The sequence below is a fragment of the Camelus dromedarius genome, chromosome 3 (assembly GCF_036321535.1).
Source record: "Camelus dromedarius isolate mCamDro1 chromosome 3, mCamDro1.pat, whole genome shotgun sequence".
In the NCBI taxonomy this organism is placed as follows: domain Eukaryota; kingdom Metazoa; phylum Chordata; class Mammalia; order Artiodactyla; family Camelidae; genus Camelus; species Camelus dromedarius.
This window is the reverse complement of record NC_087438.1, coordinates 109249028-109273534: the sequence shown is the minus strand read 5'-3', so window position 1 is coordinate 109273534 and position 24507 is coordinate 109249028. Positions and strand designations below refer to the sequence as shown.

Sequence of the window (24507 nt, the reverse complement as noted above, 5' to 3'; positions counted from 1 at the left end):
GACAATTAGGGAGAAGCCTGGCAACAAAGCACTTCTCCTAGGTTCAGTGTGTGAGGGCTCAGAGGCCACCTGGTTACATATGAAGGGAAGGGAGGGCAGACAGAGAAGTGGAAGGAACTGCTTATGTCACACTTCAAATCAAGAGATGACACAGTGTGAAGACTGGAGCTTCCTTTGCCATCTGGAAGTTGACTCAGGGATCCCCTAAAAAATGGCATCCTTTGGCAGCAGTCCATCACTGACCCTGTGAACTCCTGGTGACAGCTGAGACTCCCCACCCTCCTTGCCCCCAAAATGCCTCCCGAAAAGTCAACCTTCACAGTATTTACATGGGAGTGGAATGGGAGAGGGTGAGGGTACTGAGGGGAGAAGCTGTACTTAGTAAATTTCGGTGCTGTTTAAAATTTCAGAGCTAGCGTGTTACTTCTAGTTGGCTAACATGAAGGGAACCACTCGCTGCATTTCTTCCTATTCTGCTGAGGACAGAGATGTAGTAAAGTGACACTAGTGACAGATTTGAAATGGAAGACCTGCGTCTGAGGCTTGGCTGGGCAAAGGGCTTTATCCCAGAGGCTTCAGGGGCGTCTGCCAACCCACTCAGTCAGATAGCCTGGGGCCTTTGATCGAGCAGCCGCTAGCAGGCGAGGTAGTGCAGAGATTCCACTGTTTCCAACAAGCATTCAGGTGATAGACCAACTTTACATAGCAAGGCTTTACAGGTGAAGAAATGCTAGCCCGTGCACTGCTAAAAATAAGTTTTTGAGGCATTTAAACACCGGAATATTTATATAAAGGTCTATCCCCAGCTCCTCTTGACCAACTGTGAGAAATGGCCACACAGGGCTGGCATGCCACATGGCAACAACAGGCAGAGCCAAGTGGGGCTGCCCTTAGAAAGACTGAGCTTTCCAGTCTGCAGCATGCTCTCCCTACCCCACACCCCAACATTTCAATTTGTATCCCTCCATCCAGTTTACTTAGAACTCTCACAGATGGATAACTTAAGACCCGGAGTGAAGCCCTTGGTAATCTACACGGCACTCAGCTCCAGACTCAGGCCATCGAACTGCAGTCCATCTCTTTGCACGTGATTTCTGGATCTGAACCCGTGCGGTGGGCACTGGGAACGGAAGCGGGAGGGGAGGAGCTGTCACCAGTCACTGTCCTGCACAGCCAGGGGCCAAACGCGCAAGTGAAGGCATCTGAACTCCATGTGGACGTTCAAAGAGAACAACAGAGTGTCTCTCATTTCTCATTCAGATCGTTTATTAAGAGCGAAAGTCGGGCCGTCCCATCTGTGATATTGCAACATGAAAAGTCACATACATACTAAGGAGACCCCACAGAATTGAGAGCCTGTCAACAGTACAGAGCCATAGATTACAGAATTAAAATACAAATGATCCCCCAGATCTGGAAGGAAACACGTACAGTATGAGGAGGCCTGAAATGGAAGGGCACTTGCTTTTCAATAAGGCAGTTACAAAATGGAAAAAAAAAAAAAAACAACAACAATCTGCACCCCAAAACACTCTAATGGTCATAACAGAATACAGACAGCTCCCGCATGACCCTGTCATTGGCAAAGATGGATTCATTAAGTGGAAGCAACAGAAGGGTTAGTGTTTGAAAATGCAAGCTTGATGAAATAACTGAGTGTAGACATTTCTACCCTAAGAAAAGGTCCCGCCTTGCCCCAGGCTAGAATCCACCTGAAAACATCAGATCAACTCCACCCTTCCTAACCACAAACTTGGAAAGAGTCTATAATCAAACAAAAGGAAGACAAAGGCACCCCTAAAGCGTCATGCTTCCCAGGGCATGATTTTGAGCCCACCTGCCCTTCAGTGCAACCGCCTCTCTCAGAAACAGGGACGGGGGCTATGGGCGGCAGGACCACAGAGCTGTGTTTGTCCAAGTCAGGGCCACTTGAATCACTCAACCTCAAAGGACCACCTGAAAGGCTGAAGTCTGACCCACAGAGCAAGTCCATTCCATGAGAATTTAGATTCTAGGACAACGCTACATTTCCCACCGGAATTTTTGAACCTTGGTTTTAAATGATAGGTTACTTCTGTTCTCCCCTCCCACTTGTTTTGCAAAACTCGCCAGACTGCCTTCCCAATGCTTTCACACACTCGAGTTCTGCAGGTTGGCTTACAGTCCCTGAGAGCCAGGTTGGCCTTGGGAGCCTCCGCTCAGTCGCACGGTCTCAAGAACCTGAGGGCAGCTCAGCCAGGCTGGGTTACAGCCCAGCTGCAAGTCGGAAAGTGAAAGAGCGCCGGGCGGGTCAGAAGGGCGAGGGGCGGGTCCAGGTGATGGCACGGGGCTTGGCCAAGTCTACTGGAAATTTTAGTTTCCCCACCTTTAAAAATCAATGACCGGGCAACAGCAAACTTACAGGACTTTGCAGCATGAAAATGCGTACTTCTCTGACACCAACACACGTGGTTCCCCCAAGTTCCTAAGCTTTGTTTTCTCGGTAAAAACGATGTGTGTGAAAGTCCTTCCATGAATCTTAAGGTGCGAGCCCTCAGCGGCCATCACACAGAGCAACAGTCACACTTTAAAATCTCCCAGCAGAAACTTCCCCCGAGCCACGTGAGTGGTAGTTTCTACAAGGCGAGCACAAAACGAAGGCCCTGCCCACTTTAAGGCAGTTTTCAGCAGGCTGCTAGCACTCCCTTCTCCCCTGACCTCCCCCATCAGCTTCAGCAAGCAGAGCCTAACCAGGCTGATGGGGCTGCCTCAACATTTCCAACAAGGCACTAAATGGACCAGTACTCAGGAGGAAGGACAGTCAGGGCACCACAGTGTCTAACTGCTAGTGGCTCCTTTCCAAAAGACAAGCATTGTGCCCTGAGACGTGGCAGCAACCAGGTCCTTGGCCAACTGTCTCGTTCATCGTGGCCCCCACTGAGCAGAGACTGAGATGGAAATTAGAGGGATCACAGAAAAGCCAGAGGTTTACAAAGAGAGAACAGGCTTCCCCAGGAGGTAGTGAGTACTCTGTCCTCAGAGGTGTTTAAGCCCAGACTGCTCAAACCCATGTCGGGACGGCTGGAGGCAGAATGTCAGCACCTATGGGGAGACTGGACTGGACGACTTACAGGCTCTTCCCGCCTCGTGGATCCTCTCATTGTAATGACAGAGCCTTCAGATGATTTCTGGGCAGCAGCAACTCTGGGATGCACAGTCGGGCCCCAGAGTAAGCTTCTCTCCCACCTTCTCCTTTCTACCAGGCAGTTGCCCTGCAGAGTATTAACAAAAAAGTTTCCACAAAATAAACAGCCGAAATGCCAAGGTTAGATGCAACATTTCAGCTGCAAACAATTATGCATGTCTATTCTCTGGAAGACAAGTGGTGACTTTCTAGCTAAGACAGAACAGCTAACTTGGCAGCTGTTAACACGCAAGTGCAATTTCTCTTCCTGTTACATCACTGGTCTTGAACCCTTTGGTTTCAATCTTTCAAGGGATACAGCTACAATGTTTTTCACCTGCTGTTGCCGAGTTCGTTCGTCGAAATAAGAAGTTTGTCCGTTTTTTAAAAGCCTTAAAACGAAGCGATGTGAATGGCAGGATGGTGACAATCCACGTAACAACCTTCAGGGCATAAGAAAGAACCACACGAGGCTGCAACCGAGGCAGGGGCCTGCTCTTTAAGAAGACAACGCCAGTTCTGGCTTTCACATTCCAGTTTTGCCCAGGAGCACCAAGAGGAGAGAAGGCAATGTTGCGACATTACAGGTGGAGAGAAAGAAGCGGGTCCTTGACAGGTGGTATCAAAATGCAGGCAGCCATGATGAGCGAGTGCTGCTTTCCCCAAACCCCACTGCTCCTCGAAGCCAGACCCAGTTGCTGTGGAGGGTCCAGCCATTTCTAACAGACAGAAGTCTCCTGCCCGCAGATCAAGCCATGGGAAACCGCAGAAGAGCTAAGGCAAGTGGCTTAGTGGTCTGATGAAAGAACAGATTTCTGCACACAAGAAAAGCCTAAGTTCAGAGAGCTCTGTCTTTTCCCTCACTTGACGTGTTATCAAAGGTTGAAAAGACACCACAAACTCCCCTTTTTTCCAAAGGACCTCTCTTTAGAGGAAGGATGGTGCGGGACTCGCGTGCACACGGCATCTGGCCGAGGGTGAAAGGTTTCCCCAGGCTTCACTTGGGCACAAAAGCACGCTGACAGACACACTTGAACGGATGGAGCCCGACACCACGACTTCCTGTACAGAAATGTACTGCCGTCTCTCTCAACCGGGAACACAGACTGGCTGCTCAAGAAGCAGTAATGTGACCTACACACCCACAATTTTGGTTTGAACATCAGAAAGATACGCTTCTTTTCTCAATAAGACAGAGACATTTTCCAGAGAGCAGGTTACCAGTACCTTAACTCCATCTGCCCCCGAACTCCAGCCTGATGAGAAAACACTCCTCTTGACAAAGGCGGTTTGGTGTTTGAAGTCTTCAAAACCTTTCTAACTCAGCTTGTCAGGGAAAAAAACCTACATAAGCCACAGACTTTTGAGCCTTCTTGATTCCTACACATCAACAGCCTTCAGCTGTAAGTAGTGAGACAATCTCTAAATACGTATTGAATCTGAATGGCGGAAAACACGCAGAGAGCACCCTGACAAGCCATCCACAGTCAGGTGTGTGAAAGTTAAGAGCCCCCATGGTCTAGAGTATGCGCTATGTACATTCATTTATATATGTTAAAAGGCTGCAGTTTTCTAGCATGCATCGTGAACACTGGTGAAAGCTCGGTGAGTGGCGGCCCGGTCCCTACGCGCGGAACGCACGTTCCGCAGGCCGAGTCCCTGGGCGCCCCACCGCCCTGCTTGGGCAGGGGCGTGGTTTCGTTCTGACTTCTCTGTGCTGACGCTAAGATTGAGCCATCTGTGAGACACTAAAACTCTGCCAGGCCAGGCTGTCCACTGTTGCTTTTATTCTTTAAGGCTTAAGAAAGAACTCAGAATGAAAACTGAGTAAAAAGTGATACTTTTGACCACAACATATGTCAAGATGGTCAGAACTAGAATTCAAGTCCTTTCTTCTTTTTCTTCCCACCCCAGTCCACATTCTGCCCACCCCCAACATACTGATTAGAAAATTTTGCAAAAGCATGCTTTTGGATATAAAGCTTTGTTTTCAAACAATACTTTGGCCCTGATATAATTAGATAGAGGAATCTGAGTTTTTGAACATAAAAATCAGGTAATTTTTAATACTTAAGAAAAATAAACTTTAGCAATCTTTCCCAAGAGGGAGGCAAATTGCTCACAGAAATGAACATCAGATGGCACTGACCTTTGTCGTTTAAGCCCATGATTTGCTGTTGACCCCCAGGCTCAGGAAATCAAGGCTAGTCAGACCTTCTATCCCAGAGCTGGACTTTCAAGCAGGAATCACCTGGCCCTTGGCAGCTTCCTTTTGGTTGTGAACTAAGGATTAGTTACTTCTGAAGACATGAGCCCCCAACAACTAAGTATCTCCATTTTTATCAAAGCTTTTCTCGCCCAAGAGCATGGCTGAAGTCATAATACATAACTTCATCCCAAAGAATGAAGCGTGGAGGGGTGCACAAAGGGCCACAGCTCCTGGGAGCGGGTCCACATCAGTGTTTCTGGAACCTCCACAAATACAGCTTGGCACATGAGATTGCCCTGAAGTCCTCGTCTGATCTGAAACCTCCACTGGTGCACCAGGATCTCCACATGCTAGAAGTTAAATGGTGAGCAACAGAAACGGCAGAGGTCTCAATACCGAGAGGTGGGAAGCAGATATTACAAGGCTGGCACTGTTAGTGACAGCTGGATAAGCCAGCAAGCGGTGACTGAGTGCCTACTGTGTGCAAGGCACAGGGCCGGTGAGGGGACCGGTCAGACTGATTTGCTGATAAGTAACAAAGCCCCCGACACAGCGGGGCATCTGAGTTCCCAGCGGACCGGGTCTGCTCGGGCACCTCCACCGTCAGCCGAACCTCGCCGCTGTGCCAGGGCTGCCCTCACGGGTGGCGGCGCGGAACTGCAAGGTGACTACCAAAATATCTGTCGTCCCACGTTTCCAGTAGAACTGACTTCACGCTTTGTTGCATATGGCAATGCATTGTTTTCCTTTAATTCTTTTTCTGATCTTGTATTTTAAGTCCAGGAGTTGTCTTAAAAGAAAGTCTTTGTACAAACATGCTGAATCATGAGAATATAATCCTCCTGACTGAAAAGATTTACAGCATTCATCATTCAAACTTTTTTATTTACAATAAAATCTAACAGTCTTTGTGGGCGTAAATGTAGCAGATATCACCTGTGCGTGAAGCATTACGCGTCACTTCCTGGAGACAGGCTTCACCCTCACTCGAGCTGCTTGCCGCCCTCTGACTTCTGGTCCAGTCTACTCTTGTTACTCTTCACCATGTAGATGAAGTAAGCGAGGGTCTCTTTTTCATTCACAGGTATGTTCCTGAAGTGTCGGCTGACAGTCTGCATTGGGGGTGGGGGGAAACAAAGTCCATTAAACCACGGATAAATCAGGGCCACAAATTCTAAGTCGTGCAAAAGAGGAAAGAGCAGGTGGCTCCAGAGTGCGGGAGGGGCGGTGGCGACCGCAGGACGCCCTGCGGTGCTGAACGCTCAGAACGCCCTTCTCCCCCAGGTTCAGCTGACTTGCTTTCCGGGCTTCCAAAAGTGGCACTTTAACCCACAATACTCCCATGGTGGACTTCTATTTCAGTGGCAGCCAACCACGGCATAGTGTCAAGGTCATCCCCATGGAGGAAGAGGCTGGGACGGCTCTGACTGGCTAGCTCTGACCACAACCTCTCAGGCCCTGGAACTGGGCAGAAAACTGTCTTTTTAAAACTGTGTCAAATAAACAGCCAACTGAACAGATGTAAGTGCCTGACCCCAAAAAATCATCTAAATAGTACAGAACTGCCTCTTGAAAGACGTATCAGATTTGAAAAAAAAATTCATCATTTACTCTATATTCCTGAACTTTGACTTATTTACAAGCCCTGGGAAGGCAGATCTTCTCTTGCCCCACCTCATCCCATCCCTTCCATCAGGGGTGGACACTGGCAAGTGGGTAATGTTATCTTGAAGTAAGAAAGGCTTGTCTGCGTCTATGTTTTATCTGGATGCTGATGGAGACGTTTAAGAAAAAATGATGGATCAGCAAGAAACCCCTAGAGGAAGGACCACAAACCAACGGGGCTGTGAGCCTCTAGGGACATCTCTGGACGGACCGAGGTGTCGAGGACAGAGGAAAAGGGAGTCAGAGAACTAGAACTACCGAGTGCTTCTCTCTGGATGGTGGGGTTGTATTTTTCTTTTCATCATTTTCCAAGTTTTTCTACAACAGGCAGAAAAACACATTTAGAAAGGGATGAGAGGGCTCCCACACAAATGCCAACAGCACCAGAAGCATCAAAGCAGGCGGTCAGTGTATTAAAACAATGCCCATGGAGCGCCCCACCCCACCCCATGCCTGGAACTGTGTTAAGGGTTCAGGGCAGGAGGAACCGTTCTTGGGCTCCTTTCATTATAATAAATACTTCCATTGCTAACATCAGAGTAGAAGAAATCAAGGAAAAAAACCAAAGAAAGAAAAATAGCTCCTACTGAACCTGAGTGAAGGTTTGGGGATGATTAATGTGACACACCCAATGTGCAGAATGGAACATAACTGGAAAGAATCTTGCAAAACAAGATTCAAACACATGAACAAACAAAAGAACACTCAGGACTTAGAATCAGGAGTCTTGAGATTCCAAGCTACCAACTTGCTGTGTGATTTTAAGCAAGTCCTTTCTTTTCTCTGCGCCCTGGTTTCTTTTATGAAAATCAGGCTTTTCTAGGTCTAAAGCTGGGGGAGTCTAAATTGTGCAAAAGAGGGAAATGGAAGTTGCTTCCAGAGGGAGAGCGGGGATTACGATCAACAGACACACAGCAGGAGGGAGAATCAAGGTCACCAACAGAAGTTCAGTGCTGGCTCTCCCTTTTTAGAGCGTAATTTTGTCTACCTACTTCTGCTAACTGGGCCTTATTGAAGCCTGGTCTGGTCTGCAACTTGTAGTGTCGTTTATAACGTCGGAGAGTGTTCACCTGCAGCTGGAACAGATCAACCTAGAGAGAAGAGGAGAAACACATTATCCATCACCTGACCAGCCATGACTCACCGAGAGCCCACGATGTGCCTAGCACTACACTAGGTAGGGGTGGGGATGGAGAGAACTACAAAGAAGTCTTAGAAATGGTCCACTGAGGACTAGTAACTGGCTGGGAGACAGAAACAACCATGGAAGTGGAATTCCAGCTGGGGAAAGGTGGTCCCAGGAGGCTGATGGAGGTGGTGAAGCTTATGCTAAGGAGGGGCAGGGTTCAGAAAGGCAGAGAGGAACAGAGATACAGTAGGGAATGAGAGAGAAGGCCATGAGCTCGGAAAGCCAGGAGATGAACACACGGGCCAGAGGGTCGGAGGCACTGGTGATGGGTTTAAAAGGTGAGACTGAGTGACAGCGTGTCGTGAAAAGCAGGAGGAGCTGAGCCAATGTGGGAGGGTGCTGTTCTAGGAAGATGGATCTGTGGTGGTTTGCAGGGACGACTGGCTGGGGCTAGGGAGACGGCAGAGAGAGACGCTACAGCAATGATCCAGACATGAAACGGTGAGGTGGAGCTGGGGATGCTGATGCTAGGGGGGTGGCAAGCACAAAGAGCCAAGGTAAAGGCAGACACACATCCTGGAGGACAGGCCAGAGCTTGGCCTGGACCAGACAGAGGGGCGTGGAGCACAGTGGGAAAGACGGGAATTCTCAAACAGCTCTTCCCCGGGCTCAGCCTGCGGGCACTAGAATCCTTAGCGACCCTCCAGAGAGAGCTCAGAGCTACTGGAGCCGATGTGCAAATCAGCAGGGTAGGGTCGTGGTCTCTGCAGATGGCTGCATAACACTGGGGAAAGGACCCTCCCTTCTTTTTCTAACACGGGAAAGAGGAAAGCTGCACAGTCATGAAATACTGAAGGCCCAGAAGGTTGGGCTGCCTTTACCTGCCTCTAAAAGAGACGTTCTTGCTTCAGGCAGGTGGAGAGCACTTAAAAACAAAATGAATTATCAATAAGAGGGACCAAAGTCCTTCATTCTTTTTCAAAACATTCCTCTACCCCCCCCCTTTTTGTGAAAAGCATTTAGAAAGTGAATATATCCATTTCTTCGCAAAAATAATAATAATAGTGCTACAGGCATCAGAAAGATACTGTAAACCAACGCCAGAAAAGGGGACATAGGGAGGGGCAGAGGGAAAGGGACATATTTTCAAAGGTTTCTTCCACATCTGCAGACAAAGGCCCGCCTACTCTTTCTATTCCTACACAGTCATTTTCACTCTGAGTGCTAACAGGCGGTTGCCTTATGAAATATTCATGTGTCAAATATTCAATGTACATTATAAATGGTTCTTCTTTTGCTGAGTCTTAAGCGAAAACAATTTAGAGAGAGAGAAATCCGATATTCCTCCCAGTAGCCTTGCTTAACAGACACTGGCACCTTGAAGGAAAGGTGGGCCTCTGGTTTAAGAAGCCTGGGGCTCTCTGTCTATGCAGTAGTTCTCAACAGGGGATGAGTCTGCCCCCAGCGGACACCTGCAATGTCTGGAGACAGTTTTTGACTGTCACGACTCAGAGGGTGGTATGCCTGGCACCTAGTGGCTAGAAGCCAGGGATCCCGCTAAACATCCTTTGATGCACAGGGTAGCTCCCACCGTGAAGAGTTACCTGGCCCCCAGTGTCAAAAGTGCCAGGGTTGAGAAACCCTGGCCCTGGGTAACTGACCTTGGAATAGATCTTTGGGAACGAGCCTGGGCCAGGAATCAGAGACTGATGGAGATTCAGAGCGGGTATGACCTGACAAGTTACACCTTCACTTTGCACACCACAGAACAGGGGGAGTGGCTTCCCTCAATCCATACACATTCACTCAGCCTTCAACTTTAAAGGCAAAAACAAAGTTTTAAAAACCTTGACATTGTGGTTGTATTATATGGTGCATTTGTCAGGGGCTTCTTGAAGAAAGGCAGCATGGCCTACTGGAGAAGACACTGGATCGGAGCCCCCAAGATACACGTGTGACCCCAAGTGTCTGTGCCTGTCTGTAAAAAGGTGGGGCAGTCAGACTGGCTGATTTCCAAGCTCTCAACTCCCAGATTCCGTATTACCATGATTCTATGATTCACTTTTCAAATAAACCACACCAAAGAGGACTCAAGTTACTGCTTAGACCAGGCCAGAGGTAAGGATCAGATGAGAACCCAGCCTCCCAGCCTTCTCAAGCTGAAGTTTTGGACCTTTACCTCAGGAATGTCAGTGTCGTGCTCAGGAGAATCTCCACCATCGTCACTCGTCTTCCTCTTCCTTTTATTTCGTACGCTCTGGATGAAGTTTTTGTGGAAGTCACAGATATACAGGTGCCTTACCTGAAGGGAAGCAAATTAAAGTCAGAGTTGCCAATTCCAGGGAAACAGCAACAGGGATCTGTCAAACTGTGGGGCTCCTCTCCCTGATGAGGCACTGGAGGGAGAAAGAAGAACAAGATGCAGCCCGGAATTTCCAGAGTTACTACCGAGCTGCAGAAGGAGACGCCCTCACAGAGAACGCTACCATCACACTGGGCGGTGTATTATAAACCAAATCCCTCTAAGCAGTAAAGACGACAAACAGGATGGATTCAGCAAAGGGAGAGGTCTCTGAGGCTGAGCTAGCCAGGGTGCAGGGCAGACTTGGAGGCAGACAGGAAGCATTCCAGGTGGTAAGAGCCCACACTTAAGTTTCAAATGAGGCTGACTGAAGGCGGGAGTGAGGAGGCCCCACGGTGACCCTGTCACTCCCTGGATAGGAGCATCACAAGAAATTCAGGGGTAGTGGGCGCGAGAACAGCTTGGACTTCCCTTCAGACAAGACAGAGTCCCCCAGGGTTTCTGAAGCAGGAGTGATATGACATTTTCAGACCTGTAGGAGCTAGGACCTTTCACTGGGCTGGAATGCACTGCCCCTGGGAGCAGGAGAGTAGGGACTGTACGGGACATTTTATTTTTACACTGACAACAGCTACTATTCTGAAAAACTTTTATTTCTGTCTCAATTTATAATTCTTGCATCACCACACATCTGATCCACAAGGGGAACCACAGAAAAGAAGCTGGATACTCCTGCTGATTGTCTAATGCAGGCTAGAGGCGTAACAGTAAGCCAGAGTGGCAACAGCAGCTCAGATGTGACCAACGGGTTTTTATTAAGAACGTAAGTACCACGGTCGGCTGGAGGAACCATTCCAAAACCTAACCAACTGAATGGCTATGTAAATGACTCGGGGTTGGTGACATGGAACCAGATGTTGCACAAATATTCTTCTGAATTTGAGCTTGTTCCTCAAGTGCTTAAAAATAAAAAAGTAAGCTGATAGGAAATCAGCATAATTAATTCAGGCCTTTTCATGGAGAAAATAATGAAAATTGCTTTTTATTCAGATGAATTAGCACTTTCATGTGGTTGGATCAGTGAGTCATGAGTAGTTTTAAGTCTATACTGTGATGGTGTCTTGCAGGCAGCAGGTATCCAGTACGTGCTGTTGCATCGACATGGGCAGCCCCTTGCATCTAAAAGCAGCTTAGGCCAGTAAAAGCCACATGTACACATGGTTACAAATTGGAATAGCTTTGCCAGATTTCCCTCTGTCAAAGGCCTTTCAGACACAGCACGTGTCATTGTCCCAAAGAATACTGTCTAATTGACGTATAGACTACTGGACGAGCTTTCATCAGGGCAGAAAGCACACGCACAGCCCACTCTACATCCCTGACAGGAACCCGGCACTCAGATTGGCTAGAACCACATGGAAAATTTGAGACTAAGCTGCTCCTCAAATTCACAGGGTATCAGCCTTGGAAAAAGGACAGGCAGAAAAAGTGATTTCCTAAAGCTGTGGCTGGGAGATTTCAGGTTAGGACATCAGAGTAATGGAACCTTAGATGGAAGGGAACTTAGCAACCACCAGTAACCCCCTGGCCCCATCTCACTTTCTAGAGGGATAAACTCAAGCCACCACTCAAGAGTGGGGAAATGACCCGGCCAAGGTCATCTAGGCCTTCCGACCCTTGCCATGTGTCCCTTCCTACTCCCACATTTTCCTTACACTATTCTCCACTTCCACTTTTCTCCAGAAAAAAGCAGATATATGTCAATTGGAGGGATGTTTGAAAGCTTATTATATCTTAATAAATCACAGAACACCGCCAATGTCTACATGAAAGGAGCTGAACTGTGTGAGCTGGGTTTAAGGTGCTATTACTTACAAAGGTTCTCTGCTAAACCCTTTTACAAGTTAAATAGTCATTATTTCTTCTTCACCATTTTCAAGTACATACTGGTTTTCAGAAATTTCAGAGCTCAGTGGCCTCTGGGGAGTTACGGGTGGAGGAAGGAGGGAGGTAGAAAAGGCTCTAGTGGTTTTTTTTCCTGTTTCACTTTCTGCAACAGCTAAAAATTCTTGTAACACAGCAGTTACTTAGAATTGAATTCCTGTCCAAGCCTGTGAGAATGAAATAGAATCCCTTTCAGAAATAATGACTCTATAACACCACCTTGAAACAAACCATGAGTGATTCTACCTGGAAACCCTACTCCTTCAGAAACATTACCTTTTGGTCACTCTAGTACCAGGCTCAGGCTGCCTCTCTTCTAGACAATGTGTGTAGAAGGGTCAACACAGCCCAACGCAGGCTTTCCAGTGGGGTCACAGGCAAATGCAGCTCTGGCTGCAGCAGCACAATTTTCAGATGGTAGGCTTAAAAGAACTGGAAATTTCTTTTTTTCGAGGACTGGAAAATATTATTATTAGCTGCTTAAGTAAAGGCACCAACAACCTACACAGAAGGTGGGCAGTGTTTCCATGAGGATGAATTCACTGCTGTCTTAGAATTACGCATTTCACTTCAACACGTGTCCCAATCCAGGCCACCTTAGTGTCTAGCCGGTTGCTGGCTCTCAGATGAATTCCTTTCATTCCTTTATTCATTTATTGATAGAGACTTATAATAAGAAGCCCATTAACTCACCCCCAACCATTTAAAAAATGCATCTGTCCATTCAAGACTTGCAAATATAATCATTAACTTAAGAGAAAACTGGGGGTGGGAGGGATGAGCCTGGAGGAAAGGGTAGGAAGATTTTTTTATTTAATAAATACTTAATCAAGGCTTAGGTATGGGGCTTGGAAGTAAATCAGACAACGGATTTAAGAAACTAACCAGCCTCTTACGTGCTGTGTGACTTTGGCACCGTCATTTCCTATCCCTGGGCCTCAGTTTCAGCACCAAAATCAGAAATGGAAAAGTGGGTCTCCTTTCAGTTTAAGGAGAAATCGCTGATTTCCCCCAATGCCCACTCCCAAAGAGGAAATTCTGCTCCTAAAAGAGAATGGATGTCAACTACCCAATCTCTTGGCCGGTCTACCCAAATATTAAATACCCTACTAATTTATTTCCAATTCCTAATCAAGAGGCAGCCACTTAAGGCTCGCAGCAACAGATGTTAAGCTAAAAAGTTCTTAATTGGTTGACAATAGGCACATCTTTAGAATAGTTAACTAGAAGTGGTGAAATCACCCAGGAAAACTTCTCTATTCAAATTTAAATTACCTACCCCACCCTCCCGGGCATTTCTGAAAAAAAGTTACCCCTATAAAAATGGATTTTTTTCCTTCCAGTCTACAAGAGCCACCTCCCAAGACCTGGTCTTGGCCTTACTTCTGCCACATCCGTGAAAAATCCTATTTCCCCACAGCTGCCTGCGAAGCGGCGAGCTCGGTGACCCTCTGCAGAAGCTGAGGCCGCGGCAGGCAGGGAAGTAACTGCCACCTTTCCTTTTCGGAAGGAATAACAGGGATCCGAGGAGGGAGAAGTTGGAGAAGAGCCGGGTCCCTTCAAATCACCCCCGCCCTAATATCTGCTCCTTCGTGGGCCAACAAAATGAACCCAACCCTTCCCGCTCCCATATCTAAACCAATAAAACGAACCAAAAACTAGTGTCAAATCTTCCCAGGCAAGAAGGGTCCTCGGAGCCTCCCCCTCCCCAACCTCCTGGATCTGGGAAGCGACCCAGTTAGAGCCTGTCAGAGCCCAGCGGCCTTTGCAAGCTCGAGTCCAACTCCTCAGTTTTTAGATAAAGGGCGACGAGGGCCCCGGGGTCCGGCCCGCAGCCCGGGGCAGCTGCCCGAGAGCGGCCGTGCGCCCGGGCCCAGCCGGCGGCGGGGGCGGACTCACGCTCTTGTCGATGTCCAGCTTGAGTTTCTTCTGCGAGATGCTCTTCTGGACCCTCTTGCTGAAGGAGGCGTTGCCCGCGGGCCGGACGCAGCGCTCGCCGTCCTCGATGAGGCAGCAGCTCTGGCCGTAGCCCGGGGCGGGGGCGGCGGCGGGGGCAGCTGGGGGCCCTTCGCGGCTGTCTTCCTCGGTGCTAAAGCCGTTCATCTCCCCGCCCCGGGCCGGCCCCTCTGGGGGAGGGTCCCCCGTAGGCCACTCCGCGGCCCCGCTCCCCGCGGGGCAGGTCGCCCAGACCCCCGCACTCGAGGGTCCCAGAGTCCGTCTCCAGACGAGGCGCTGCCCTGCTCCGCGCCCGGGAGGCCCGGCTCTGCTCCGCCGCTCTCCGGCTCTTTCGGCCCCCGCCGCCGCGTCTCCGCCGAGCACCTTCTTCTCCGCTCGCGGCCCCGGGGTCGACTCCCGCGGCTCGCAGGGCCCCGCTGGGAGTCACCCGGAGGTGGCTTCTGCCGGGGACCCTGAACCGTTACCCTTCGGCGGGGACGTCCGGGAGGGCGTCCCAGGAAGCAGCCGCTCCCCGGGGACTCCAGGCCCGGGTTGCCAGCGGGGTTCGAAGGGCCCCCGCCGGCTCCCGCCTTCTTTCTGCAGCCAGGCAAACTCGCTGCCGGGCAGCTCCCCCGGGGTGGCACGGCCTCCCGGCGCGGGGCCCGGCCTCGAACCCGCGGCGCCCGGGCCCCGCGGCGCGTCCGGCCCGCCCCACCCCTGCAGCCGCTCGGCTGCACCCCGAGTCCCTCGGCAGCCCCTGGGCCGCCCGGCCGCCGCCCGCCCAACGCTCCGCACCACAACAGTTCGCTCCCCCCGCCCTCCGCGGGGCAGCGGAAGTCCTGCCTCCTCACTTCTATTGGCCGTGTTCGCTCTATGGGCGGGGCCCCCGCCGCCGCTGACATGTCCCATTGGACCTCACGGCCGCCAGTCCCCGGCGCCAGGCTACTTCCTGGACTCTGCTGGGATGGGTTCAAAGTAGAGAAAGTGGAAGAAGGAAGAGTTCCCTGGGTGAGGGAGGGGAACCCGGCCGCAGACTCTCCGGGCCCGGGGAGGGATGGTGAGCAGAGGCCTGGCAGGACGGAGGGCTGGACTGCAGGAACAGAGGATCACCTTCGGGGGCGGACAGAAGTACAGACGTGGGCGGGGGCACAGAGGGACAGACACGCGGAAGGGCATACGAGGGGGGACCTAAAAGGGTTGGAGGTACTGTCATGAGAGGGACAGACGGGGTAAAACGGGAGGACCAGGACCAAAGGACTTGGAGACCGGCGGGAGTTAGGGTGGGTGAGACAGGACATAAAGACAGTCATGGCGGGAAAGACAGAGGGACAACCGCACAGATACGTGGAAAGACGTGCAGAAGAGATGATGAGGGTCTGATGGCGGTTTTTGCAAGGTAGTCAAGCTTGGGGGTGGCCGCGACTCCCCACTGGGGAGACAGACTGACATGGTCGGCGGGGAAAGAGAAGGGGAGGGGGAAGGGAACCCCAGAGGCTTGGATGACCCCTCCGCTGGAAGAATCGGAAGTTGGGATGAGGTGTGGAGGAGGGTGGACTAAGTGAACCGCGGGAAAGAGGAGGGGCTGCGGAGGAGATGCAGAAAAGGCTGGGCCAATCTCGGCTTGGGGAAGGGATTGCCGTATTTTGGGCCCTCCCTGGAGCTCTGTAAACTGTAGCTTCTATTGCTTTAAGCCTCCGGGTTTACCGGCGAGGTGACCGCGCCCAGCCGATCCCCGGAGACCAGGGCGTCACACACACCCGTAAGGGCCATAGGGAAATCCTCTAATCTAGCACGCCTAGTCAGACCACCTCTCCTCGGGGCAGCCTGGGGACAAATGAGGGCCAAAGGCCGGAAGGGACTAGCCTAGAATCTTGCAGTTATGCAGTCTTAGGGCTGGGCTGCATTTTCTCTGGGGGAGGGGCGTGAAGGGGCTTTGGGGAGTGATAGCCAAGCACGTGTACCTATTTTGGTAGTACTTGGTGGCACTGAGGAGGCTTCTGGTTAGTGTCTTGCTGAAAACGGGGAGCTACCAGTTTTCCATGTTTAGAAGGAGATGCCCTGTGATCTTAAATTTTCTTCAGTGGCCTTAAACGTATTTGTACCCTCTAGCCTAGTAATTTCACATGTGGGACAGCCATTTTTGGAAACTGGGGTTGTTTATAATGGGAAAAATTGCAAAAAGAACCTAAAAGTTCCACAAGGGAAGTGGTTAAATCAACAACCTGACATCTTCAGAATGAGATATTTTGCAGTCATTTATGACGTTTTCAACCTTTAAGGTAGATTCAACATCAATGTGAACATTTTCTATATATCATAATTCACCATGGACTCTTCAACAAAGAGATAAATTGGAGAAATGCTTTATTTATACTAAGTTTACAGTGCAGGATGTAACATTGCATTTGGGATATGATGTGTGTACATCTATTTTTTTAAAAAAAGAGAACAACTATTTGTGCATAAGAAATACACCAAAAGTACTAACAGTAACTATTTCTGGGTAGTGGAGATATGGTTGATATTTTTCTCCTTTTTTTCTACCTTTGCGTTTTCTCCAATAACATGTCTTGCCCTTACAGTAGGAAAAAATCCAAAGAGAAATTAATGGGACAAAAGCAAGTTTAATAGGATTCTTCCCTCAGAGTTCATATATTCAAAAGTGAATTATTGAGCATATAGTGTTTGAGGCTTGGCCACAGGAAGAAGATGAAACATACTCCTTGCCTTAAAAGAGTGTATCTTCCAGCAGGGATGCTCAGACATACAGTCAGGTATGTGAACAAGGCAGTGTGTGATGTTGGTTTCAAAGTTGATCGATATGGATAAGGGCTCATATGTTTCCCACGTATTATTTGTTTCAAAATAGCATTTGCATCCAGTGCCAGGCTAATGCAGAACACACACCATCCTCCCCTGGCACCACCCTCTGAGGGGAGGGGGGCCTTTTCTTGGGTGCTCTGCCTTAGCGCTAGGGGTATTGTCTGCTCCCTCTAACTGCAACCTGTATTCTTTAGAGTTCTCTTTACTCCTTACTAGGCACTGCCTCCTTACTATGTTCCTCTGATATAATTAATAAAGCTTTATCTTAACCTTTCCCTGTTCAAATTACGGTGTGGTTTCTGTCTCCTAATTACCCCCAGCCTCTATGTATGTATTTTTTTTTTTTTTGCAGGTGGAGGGGGACATGCTTTTAACTATTCCTTGCGTACAAATCCCTATTTTGTAGTCTTTCTTCCATGTATAATTTTTTTTATTGAGGTGTAGTGGATAGTGGATTTATTATATTAGTTTCAGGTGTACAACGTAGTGATTCAAAGTTTTTATAGGTTATACTCCATTTGTAGTTATCATAAAACATTGGCTATATTCCCTGTGCTGTACAATGTAGACTTGTAGCTTACTTATTTATTTATTTTTGCATTTTGAAATATTCTTTTAGTTTTTTCCTATGTTCTTTTTTTTTCAGTCTTTCTTCAAGGAATGCTTTATCATAAGTGTTCCCTATGTTGTTATGTAGGTTGGCTCCAAATAGCAATATCTGGGAAAAATTATGATTCCCTTACTAGGGGAGTAAATCTGTAACTCTAGAAAGGAAATATAAATAAATATTCAGATAATGAAGGAATGAATCCAGGAGAGAAGCTTCTGTCATCTTGTTCTCCTCTGAGTAGGATTTAAGATTCTTGAAATGGCCTAGAGAATCTGACTCGCTACATTTCTAAGTTTAGGTAATTAATACAAAACAGTTGCTTAAGTGCTTAGAAAGATCTGGCTTTTTAGATTTGTAAGTCTGCTCTGCTGGGCATTTAAAGTGTTTGAGAAAATCAGGCATATTAAATTTGTAATTGTAGTCTGAAATGTCTAAGGAAATTTGATTAATTAAGGCTGTAAGTCTGTTAAATGTTTAAGGAGGACTGGATCTATTAAACTTGAGAATTAATTTAGTAGTAACAACAGAACAAGTGAAAGTGATTGTTCTTATCTTTATATGAAAAATTACTAGATTTATAATGGAATAACAAGATTTCTAAATTGAACTTAAAGCCTTTAAGAAAAGCTAGGTTTTAAAAATGGGCAACTTGAGTCTGTAACCATAACATTCTTTTCCACACCCCAACTTACCCCCAGATATTTAAAATTGCAGGTCGATAACCCCCAACTTTATAGTTCTAGCTGAGATCTCTCCTCTCAGCCCCAGATAACAACTCTTTGCTCTGACTGCTCCAGAGGCACCGTAGACCAAGATGTACAAGTTAATCTGCTCTGACACCCAAATCCATAAACCGTGCAGCCTGTACCACCCTTGACTCTGCCGTCCTCTCACCCTACTCCAAGCCAACCCATCATCGAGGCTGTTTCTTCTACTGCCCATAGATTTGTAGAATCTGTCCCCTTTATTTTCTGCATCCCAGTCACCATCGTCTTTTGCCTGAAGGGTTTCACTGGCCTCTGAGCTGGTCCCTACATCCATCTCTCTCTCTCTCTCTCAATCTCATCTACACAAACCAGACTGTGCCACACCCTCCTTATGACCCCTCACCAGCTTCCCAGTGCATTTGGACAGTACCCTGTGCCATCCATCTGCCCTGTTTCCCACACCTCAGCTCTGTTCATTTTCCTTAAGTTCCTTGAATAAGCCAAGCTCCTTCCTACCTCGGGGTCTCTACCTTAGCAGATCCCTTTACCTGGAATGCTGTTCTTATTCTTCCACGCTGGCTCCATCCTTCAGGTCTTAATTTAAATGTCACCTCCCCAGAGAGTCTTCCCTGATTAAGAGGGGTTGATTCCCCCTGCCCATCACCATTCTCTTAATGTCTTTTCTTATTAGCATTCATCCCCAAATGCACTTATTCTCTTTTATTATCATTATTTTTATCATGTGACTGTCTCTCCCATTACAGTAGAATCTCCACGAAGGCAGGGACCATGTCTGTATTATTTGTTGCTCTAGCTCTGGTGCTCCACTTCTGGTGGCTAACGGAGTACGGACTCAGTCAATATTTTTTCAGTACATTCAGTATATTCAACTACACCAAGATATTTATCAAGTGAAAAAAAAAGGTGCAAAGCAGTATATAGAGTGTAAGTCCCATTTGTATGTCTTGAAAATTGTATACACACATACATATACACTCATATGAAGGATACACAAGAAACTAGCCATTGTGGTTGCCTCTGGTGGAGACTGCGGGTCAAAGGAGGAAGAGTGGAAAGAATCTGAAGTTAATAATCTTTTTCCCATTTGAATATTTTACCATGTGCCCATATTTCTTTTATAGTAATAATAATAAGAAAAATATAACCTTTTGGTAGTGTTAGTTAGGCAGTATGGAATACCAGAAAAGTAGGAAGAATCCCAGAATAAAACACAGTCATTTAAATGGAATATATACGTATGTGTGGGCTCTACCACTGAGCTATACCCTTACCCCCCCAAATAGAATATATTTTGCTTCATGAAAAACCCACAACATTGTCCTTATTTTCCTCATTCCACTGAGGACCTATGACCGTTTCCTCTGGCTCTGGCCCTGGTCTGCAGCCTGGCATCTGTCAGGCACTGGAGCTACTGGCGTTGTGGATAAGAACAAGGACTCTCCTCAGAGCTCTGGTTTGGATCCCAGCTCTGCCACTTTACCATCTGGAGAAGCGCTGACAACTTAAACTGTAAGGGCCTCTGTTTTCTTCATCTGTAAAATGGAATGATAATAGTACTTCCCTGACGGGGCTTTGGTGAAGATCCAGTGTGACCCATGTAAAGTGCTTAGCCCAGTCTTTTGCACCTGGTAAGCGCTCAGTAAGCGGTAGTAATTACTTCCTACCTTACATGCTGACATCTCTAAGCTTCCCGTTGTACTGAGTTCAGATTTCTGCATGTTAGGGAAGGAGACCTAGTTTTACAAGATGGCAGGGTGCCAATTGTTTCTTTTCCAAAGGGCAGTCTCCATATCCAACTGCCCAACAATGACTGGAAAAGTACTTGATTATTTTATTGCATCTTAACCTCGATCTTATAAAATTGTGTGAATGGAAAAATGAAAGTACCACCAGTAGTGATGGGAAGTATGTGCCTATCAAGCAAGTGAGAGCAACAATCCACAGAATGGGAGAAAATGTTTGCAAATCATATATCTGATAGTAGACTTGTATATAGAATACATAGAGAGAACTCTTACAACTCACTAATAAAAAGACAAGCCAATTAAAAAGTGGGCAAGGGGTTTTAAATAGACATTTCTCCAAAGAAAAATGGCCACTAAGCACATGAAAAGATGCTCAACATCACTGATCACTAGGGAAATGTAAATTAAAACCACAGTGAGATATTACCTCACACCTACTAGGATGGCTACAGTCAATAAGACAGAAAACAGGTGCTGGTGAGGATGTAGAGAAACAAATCTGCATATACTGCTGGTAGGAGTACAAAATGGTAAAGCCATTTTGGAAAAACAGTTTATCTGTTCCTCAAAATGTTAAGCGTACAATTACCACATGACCTAGCAATTCCACTCTTAGGTATCCACCCAAGAGAAATGGAAGCATGCCTCTACACAAAAATCTGGGCATGAATGTTCACAGCAGCATTATTTGAGATTTGCAGATACTACCTACTATGTATAAAACAGATAAACAAGTTCTTACTGTATAGCACAGGGAACTATATTCAATATCTTGTAGTAACTTATGGTTTAAAAAATATGAAAACAAATATATATATGTTCACGTATGACTGAAGCATTGTGCTGTACACCAGAAACTGACACAACACTGAAAACTGACTATACGTCAATAAAAAAATATATACACACAAAAAATAATAAAAATAAAAAGAAATTTTAAAAAAGAGCCAAAACATGGAAACAACCCAAATTACCAACTGATGCATGGATAAACAAAATGTGGTCTATCCAGACAATGGAATATTTTTCATCTAAAAGAGGAATGAAGTACTGATACCTGCTACAATATGGATAAATCTTGAAAACATGCTAAGTGAAAGCCAAACAAAAAAGGTCACATATTTTATGATTCTACTTATGTGAAATGTCTAGAGAAGGTATGACCATAGAGACAGTAAGATTAGCGGTTGCCAGTGGCTGAGGGACTCAGTGGGGCTGGAGAGGGGAGTGATTGCTAACGGGTACAGGGCTTCTTTCTGGGGGGACAAAAGTGTTTCAGAATTAGGAAGTCGTGATGGCTGCACAATCTTGTGAATATACATTGAATTGTACACTTTCAGTGGGTGAATTACGGCTCAATAAAGCTATTTAAAGAAGGAAGTATGTGTATCATTAACTCTTTATAATTGATAGAAAGATAAAAATAATTAGATTTGTTGAAAGGGATGAATCGTTAGCCTCCACTGGATGTTCTTAAGCCTGTTTTTCAATTTGTGAATGAAAACAATCAAATTGAAGATACATTAGCAAAGACTAGATACATATCATCAAAGATTCTGTCTGAAAATGCAAGTATAATTAGAAGTGTTATACAGATTTTGTTACCTGGGAACAGACGTGCTCTTTTGACAGAATAAATTTGTTTGACAGAATACATTTTTCGTTCGGCTTTTGTGCTTCTGACATTAGTCACATTTTCAGAAATGAATATATGTGCGGAAGTAGGGGCCCATGTATGCTCTGTCATGGGGAAGGCACAAGTTTCCTTAGCTCTCTCCACGTCTTTCTTTAATGCTAGATCACCACGCAGGCGTCTAAGGAATGATTCAGCTGGGATTAAGAGACTGTACATAATTATGTGGATCACTGGAAAACTCTAATGGCCATGAAAAAAACCAACTTTTGATTTATATATCAGTCTTCTGTAAGTTCGGTCAGGAAAAAGCCCTGGAAAGCTGTTTTATTTTGACCTTAACTATATACGCATCTAATAGTGACACAAATAACGAGTATTAGTAAATCTCACAAGACTAAAATTCCGGAGGTAGGTGTATGGTTTATCAGTGGCTCAACAATTCCCAATGTCCAAATCAGTTCTGCTAAGAGCTGGGGAGAAAATGATGGTGAGGACATAAAGAACCTCACCCTCATGAAGTCAAGTGGAGGAGAAAGACGTTAAACAACGAAACGCATGAAGCATATAATCAATAATTAAGTTAACCCTCATTCACTAATTTCATATTTGCAAACCCGCCCACTCACTAAAATGTGCTTATAACCTCAAAACCAATACCTGCAGGACTTTTGGGGTCACTTGCGGACACGTGCCTGTGTGGAGTGGCGAAAAATTAGACTCACCCACCATGCATGTTTCCAGCTGAGGTCAATTCAGCTCTCATCCTGGAAACAAGAGTCCTTAGTCTATGCCATGCTTTTTACATTTTTTGGTGCTTTTTGTGAGTGATTTTGGTTAAAAATGGCCCCCAAGCATTGTGCTTGAGGTGCTGTGTCGTGTTCGTAAGTACAAGAAGGCTGTGATGTGCCTTATGGAGAAAACCGATGTGTTAGGTAAGTTTCATTGAGGCAGGAGTTACATACAGTGTTGTTGGCTGAGTTCAATGTTAGTGAGTTAATGATCTATATTAAAGGTGTCTTTAAACAGAAATGTCCATGAAACAAGGCTTGATGAAATGTTGTGACCAGTGGCTGGCAGGAACCTAACCCCCTGCTTTCCCCTAGGAGCGATGGTTCTGTGTTCGCTCACTCAATGCCCAGGGTGACTTTATAGCACATAATGGCAGTGAATCAGGAGAACAGGCTGTGAATCAGAAGAACGGACTGTGTATCAGGATAAGTGCCAGGAGATGCTGAGGATGAGAGAATGTGTGTGGGCCCGTTCTTGATAGAGAAGCCTCTTGGGGAAGATGACAGTTAAGCCGAGACCCAGGGGGTGAAAATAGTGAGGACTTTTTCTAGAAACTGGACAAACCTGGAATTCAGGCCTCTGCTTCCCGGGCTGACTGATATTCCAGTGGTGGGGAAGCTGGGCTCTCAGCTCCAGCACAGACAGACCCGCCAACCCTTTCCATCCTCAGGCAGGAGCTGGTGGGAGATCAGATGCAGCTTCAATTCTAAGTAGCTCATGAACAAAGGATGTAAAAGTTGCTAAGAAACCTGCTTTTTCTGAGGGCTCACCGTGTGTTCTTTTGTTTCTCTGGCGTTGTGTGTATGAGGGTGGGTGTGAGGTGTGCCCAGGGCTGTCACCCCGCCAGCCCTGAGTCAAGTCAGACTTGAAGGTAAGAGCTGCAGGCTGCCTTGAGCACCGTCAGGGACCCTGGTACTGCCAAGCCCAGCAGCCGGGGCGTTGAGGGTGAACAAAAGAGGAGCCAGCTGCCTGAGGCCAGAGGTTGGCAGAGCTGGGAGCAGCTGCGGGAAGGAAGCTTTGGCTGCTGAGTCCTGTACCCGCTTCGCCAAAAGCCCAGAAGCACGAGGTTGGGAGACGCCAATAACAGAACCAGGAGGGGGTCCCGCTCCCATCCCCTTGCTGAGCTTGGAAAATAAATCCTTAACAAGATCAGGACCATTGCAAAATATGAGCTGCAAGATTAGTAGAACCATAAGATTCCAGGCTGACCATCTAATTTGCTCCCCATTTTCCCACTGTTGTAAGGAGAACCGGAGGCCTAGGCAACGGAAGGGACTTCCTCAAGGGCACATAGCATGTAACAAACACAGAGGAACTCACTATCGGGTCTGTGCACCGTGAGTGGAGGGAAAAAAGGCCTGAAGTGCAATCTGAAACTCTATTATTCATCCATTTGTCCATTCACCACACTTACTGAGCCCTTAATAAGTGCCAGGAGCCCCAAAGCCCCAACCCCAAACACATAGTGAGAAAAGAAGAATGCAGACCTTTGAGCAAGTTGCGGAATTCTCTGAATCTGCTTCCCAGTTGGCATGCCGACACAACAGCCCTCCCGCTGTGTGTCCGCAAAGCGCTTTATTTACCTGGGCTTCGTCTCTCACTCGCAGGCTTGGGAGGATCAAAGATGGATGAGAGATGTGAGCTCTCCTGTCTTTCCGCTTGCTGCAGGGAGGAAGGCTCTTTCTTCCTAGCGGGTGAAGAGGCACCCGAGGGCCAGCTGCCCTGGATTTGTTTCTCCCTCTGCAGGCCCCAGGTGCCTAGCATGTGCTCAGCACCCCAAGCAAGTCATTCCTGGCTCTAGGTATCTGTCAGGCTCACAACCAATGCTC

The 24507-nt window shown here is 47.2% G+C and overlaps 1 protein-coding gene across 1 annotated transcript; it reads right to left on the bottom strand.

Annotated features, from left to right (window-relative positions):
- Nucleotides 1-1248: 1248 nt before the first annotated feature.
- Nucleotides 1249-15030, bottom strand: SAP30L (SAP30 like). The gene is made up of 4 exons (XM_010987265.3): nt 14312-15030; nt 10346-10468; nt 8030-8128; nt 1249-6484 (listed from the first exon to the last, which is right to left on the bottom strand). Exons 1-4 carry the CDS (start codon nt 14513-14515, stop codon nt 6356-6358), a joined length of 555 nt encoding a protein of 184 aa, XP_010985567.1. The 5' UTR covers nt 14516-15030; the 3' UTR covers nt 1249-6355.
- Between the last annotated feature and the right edge of the window lie 9477 nt (nt 15031-24507).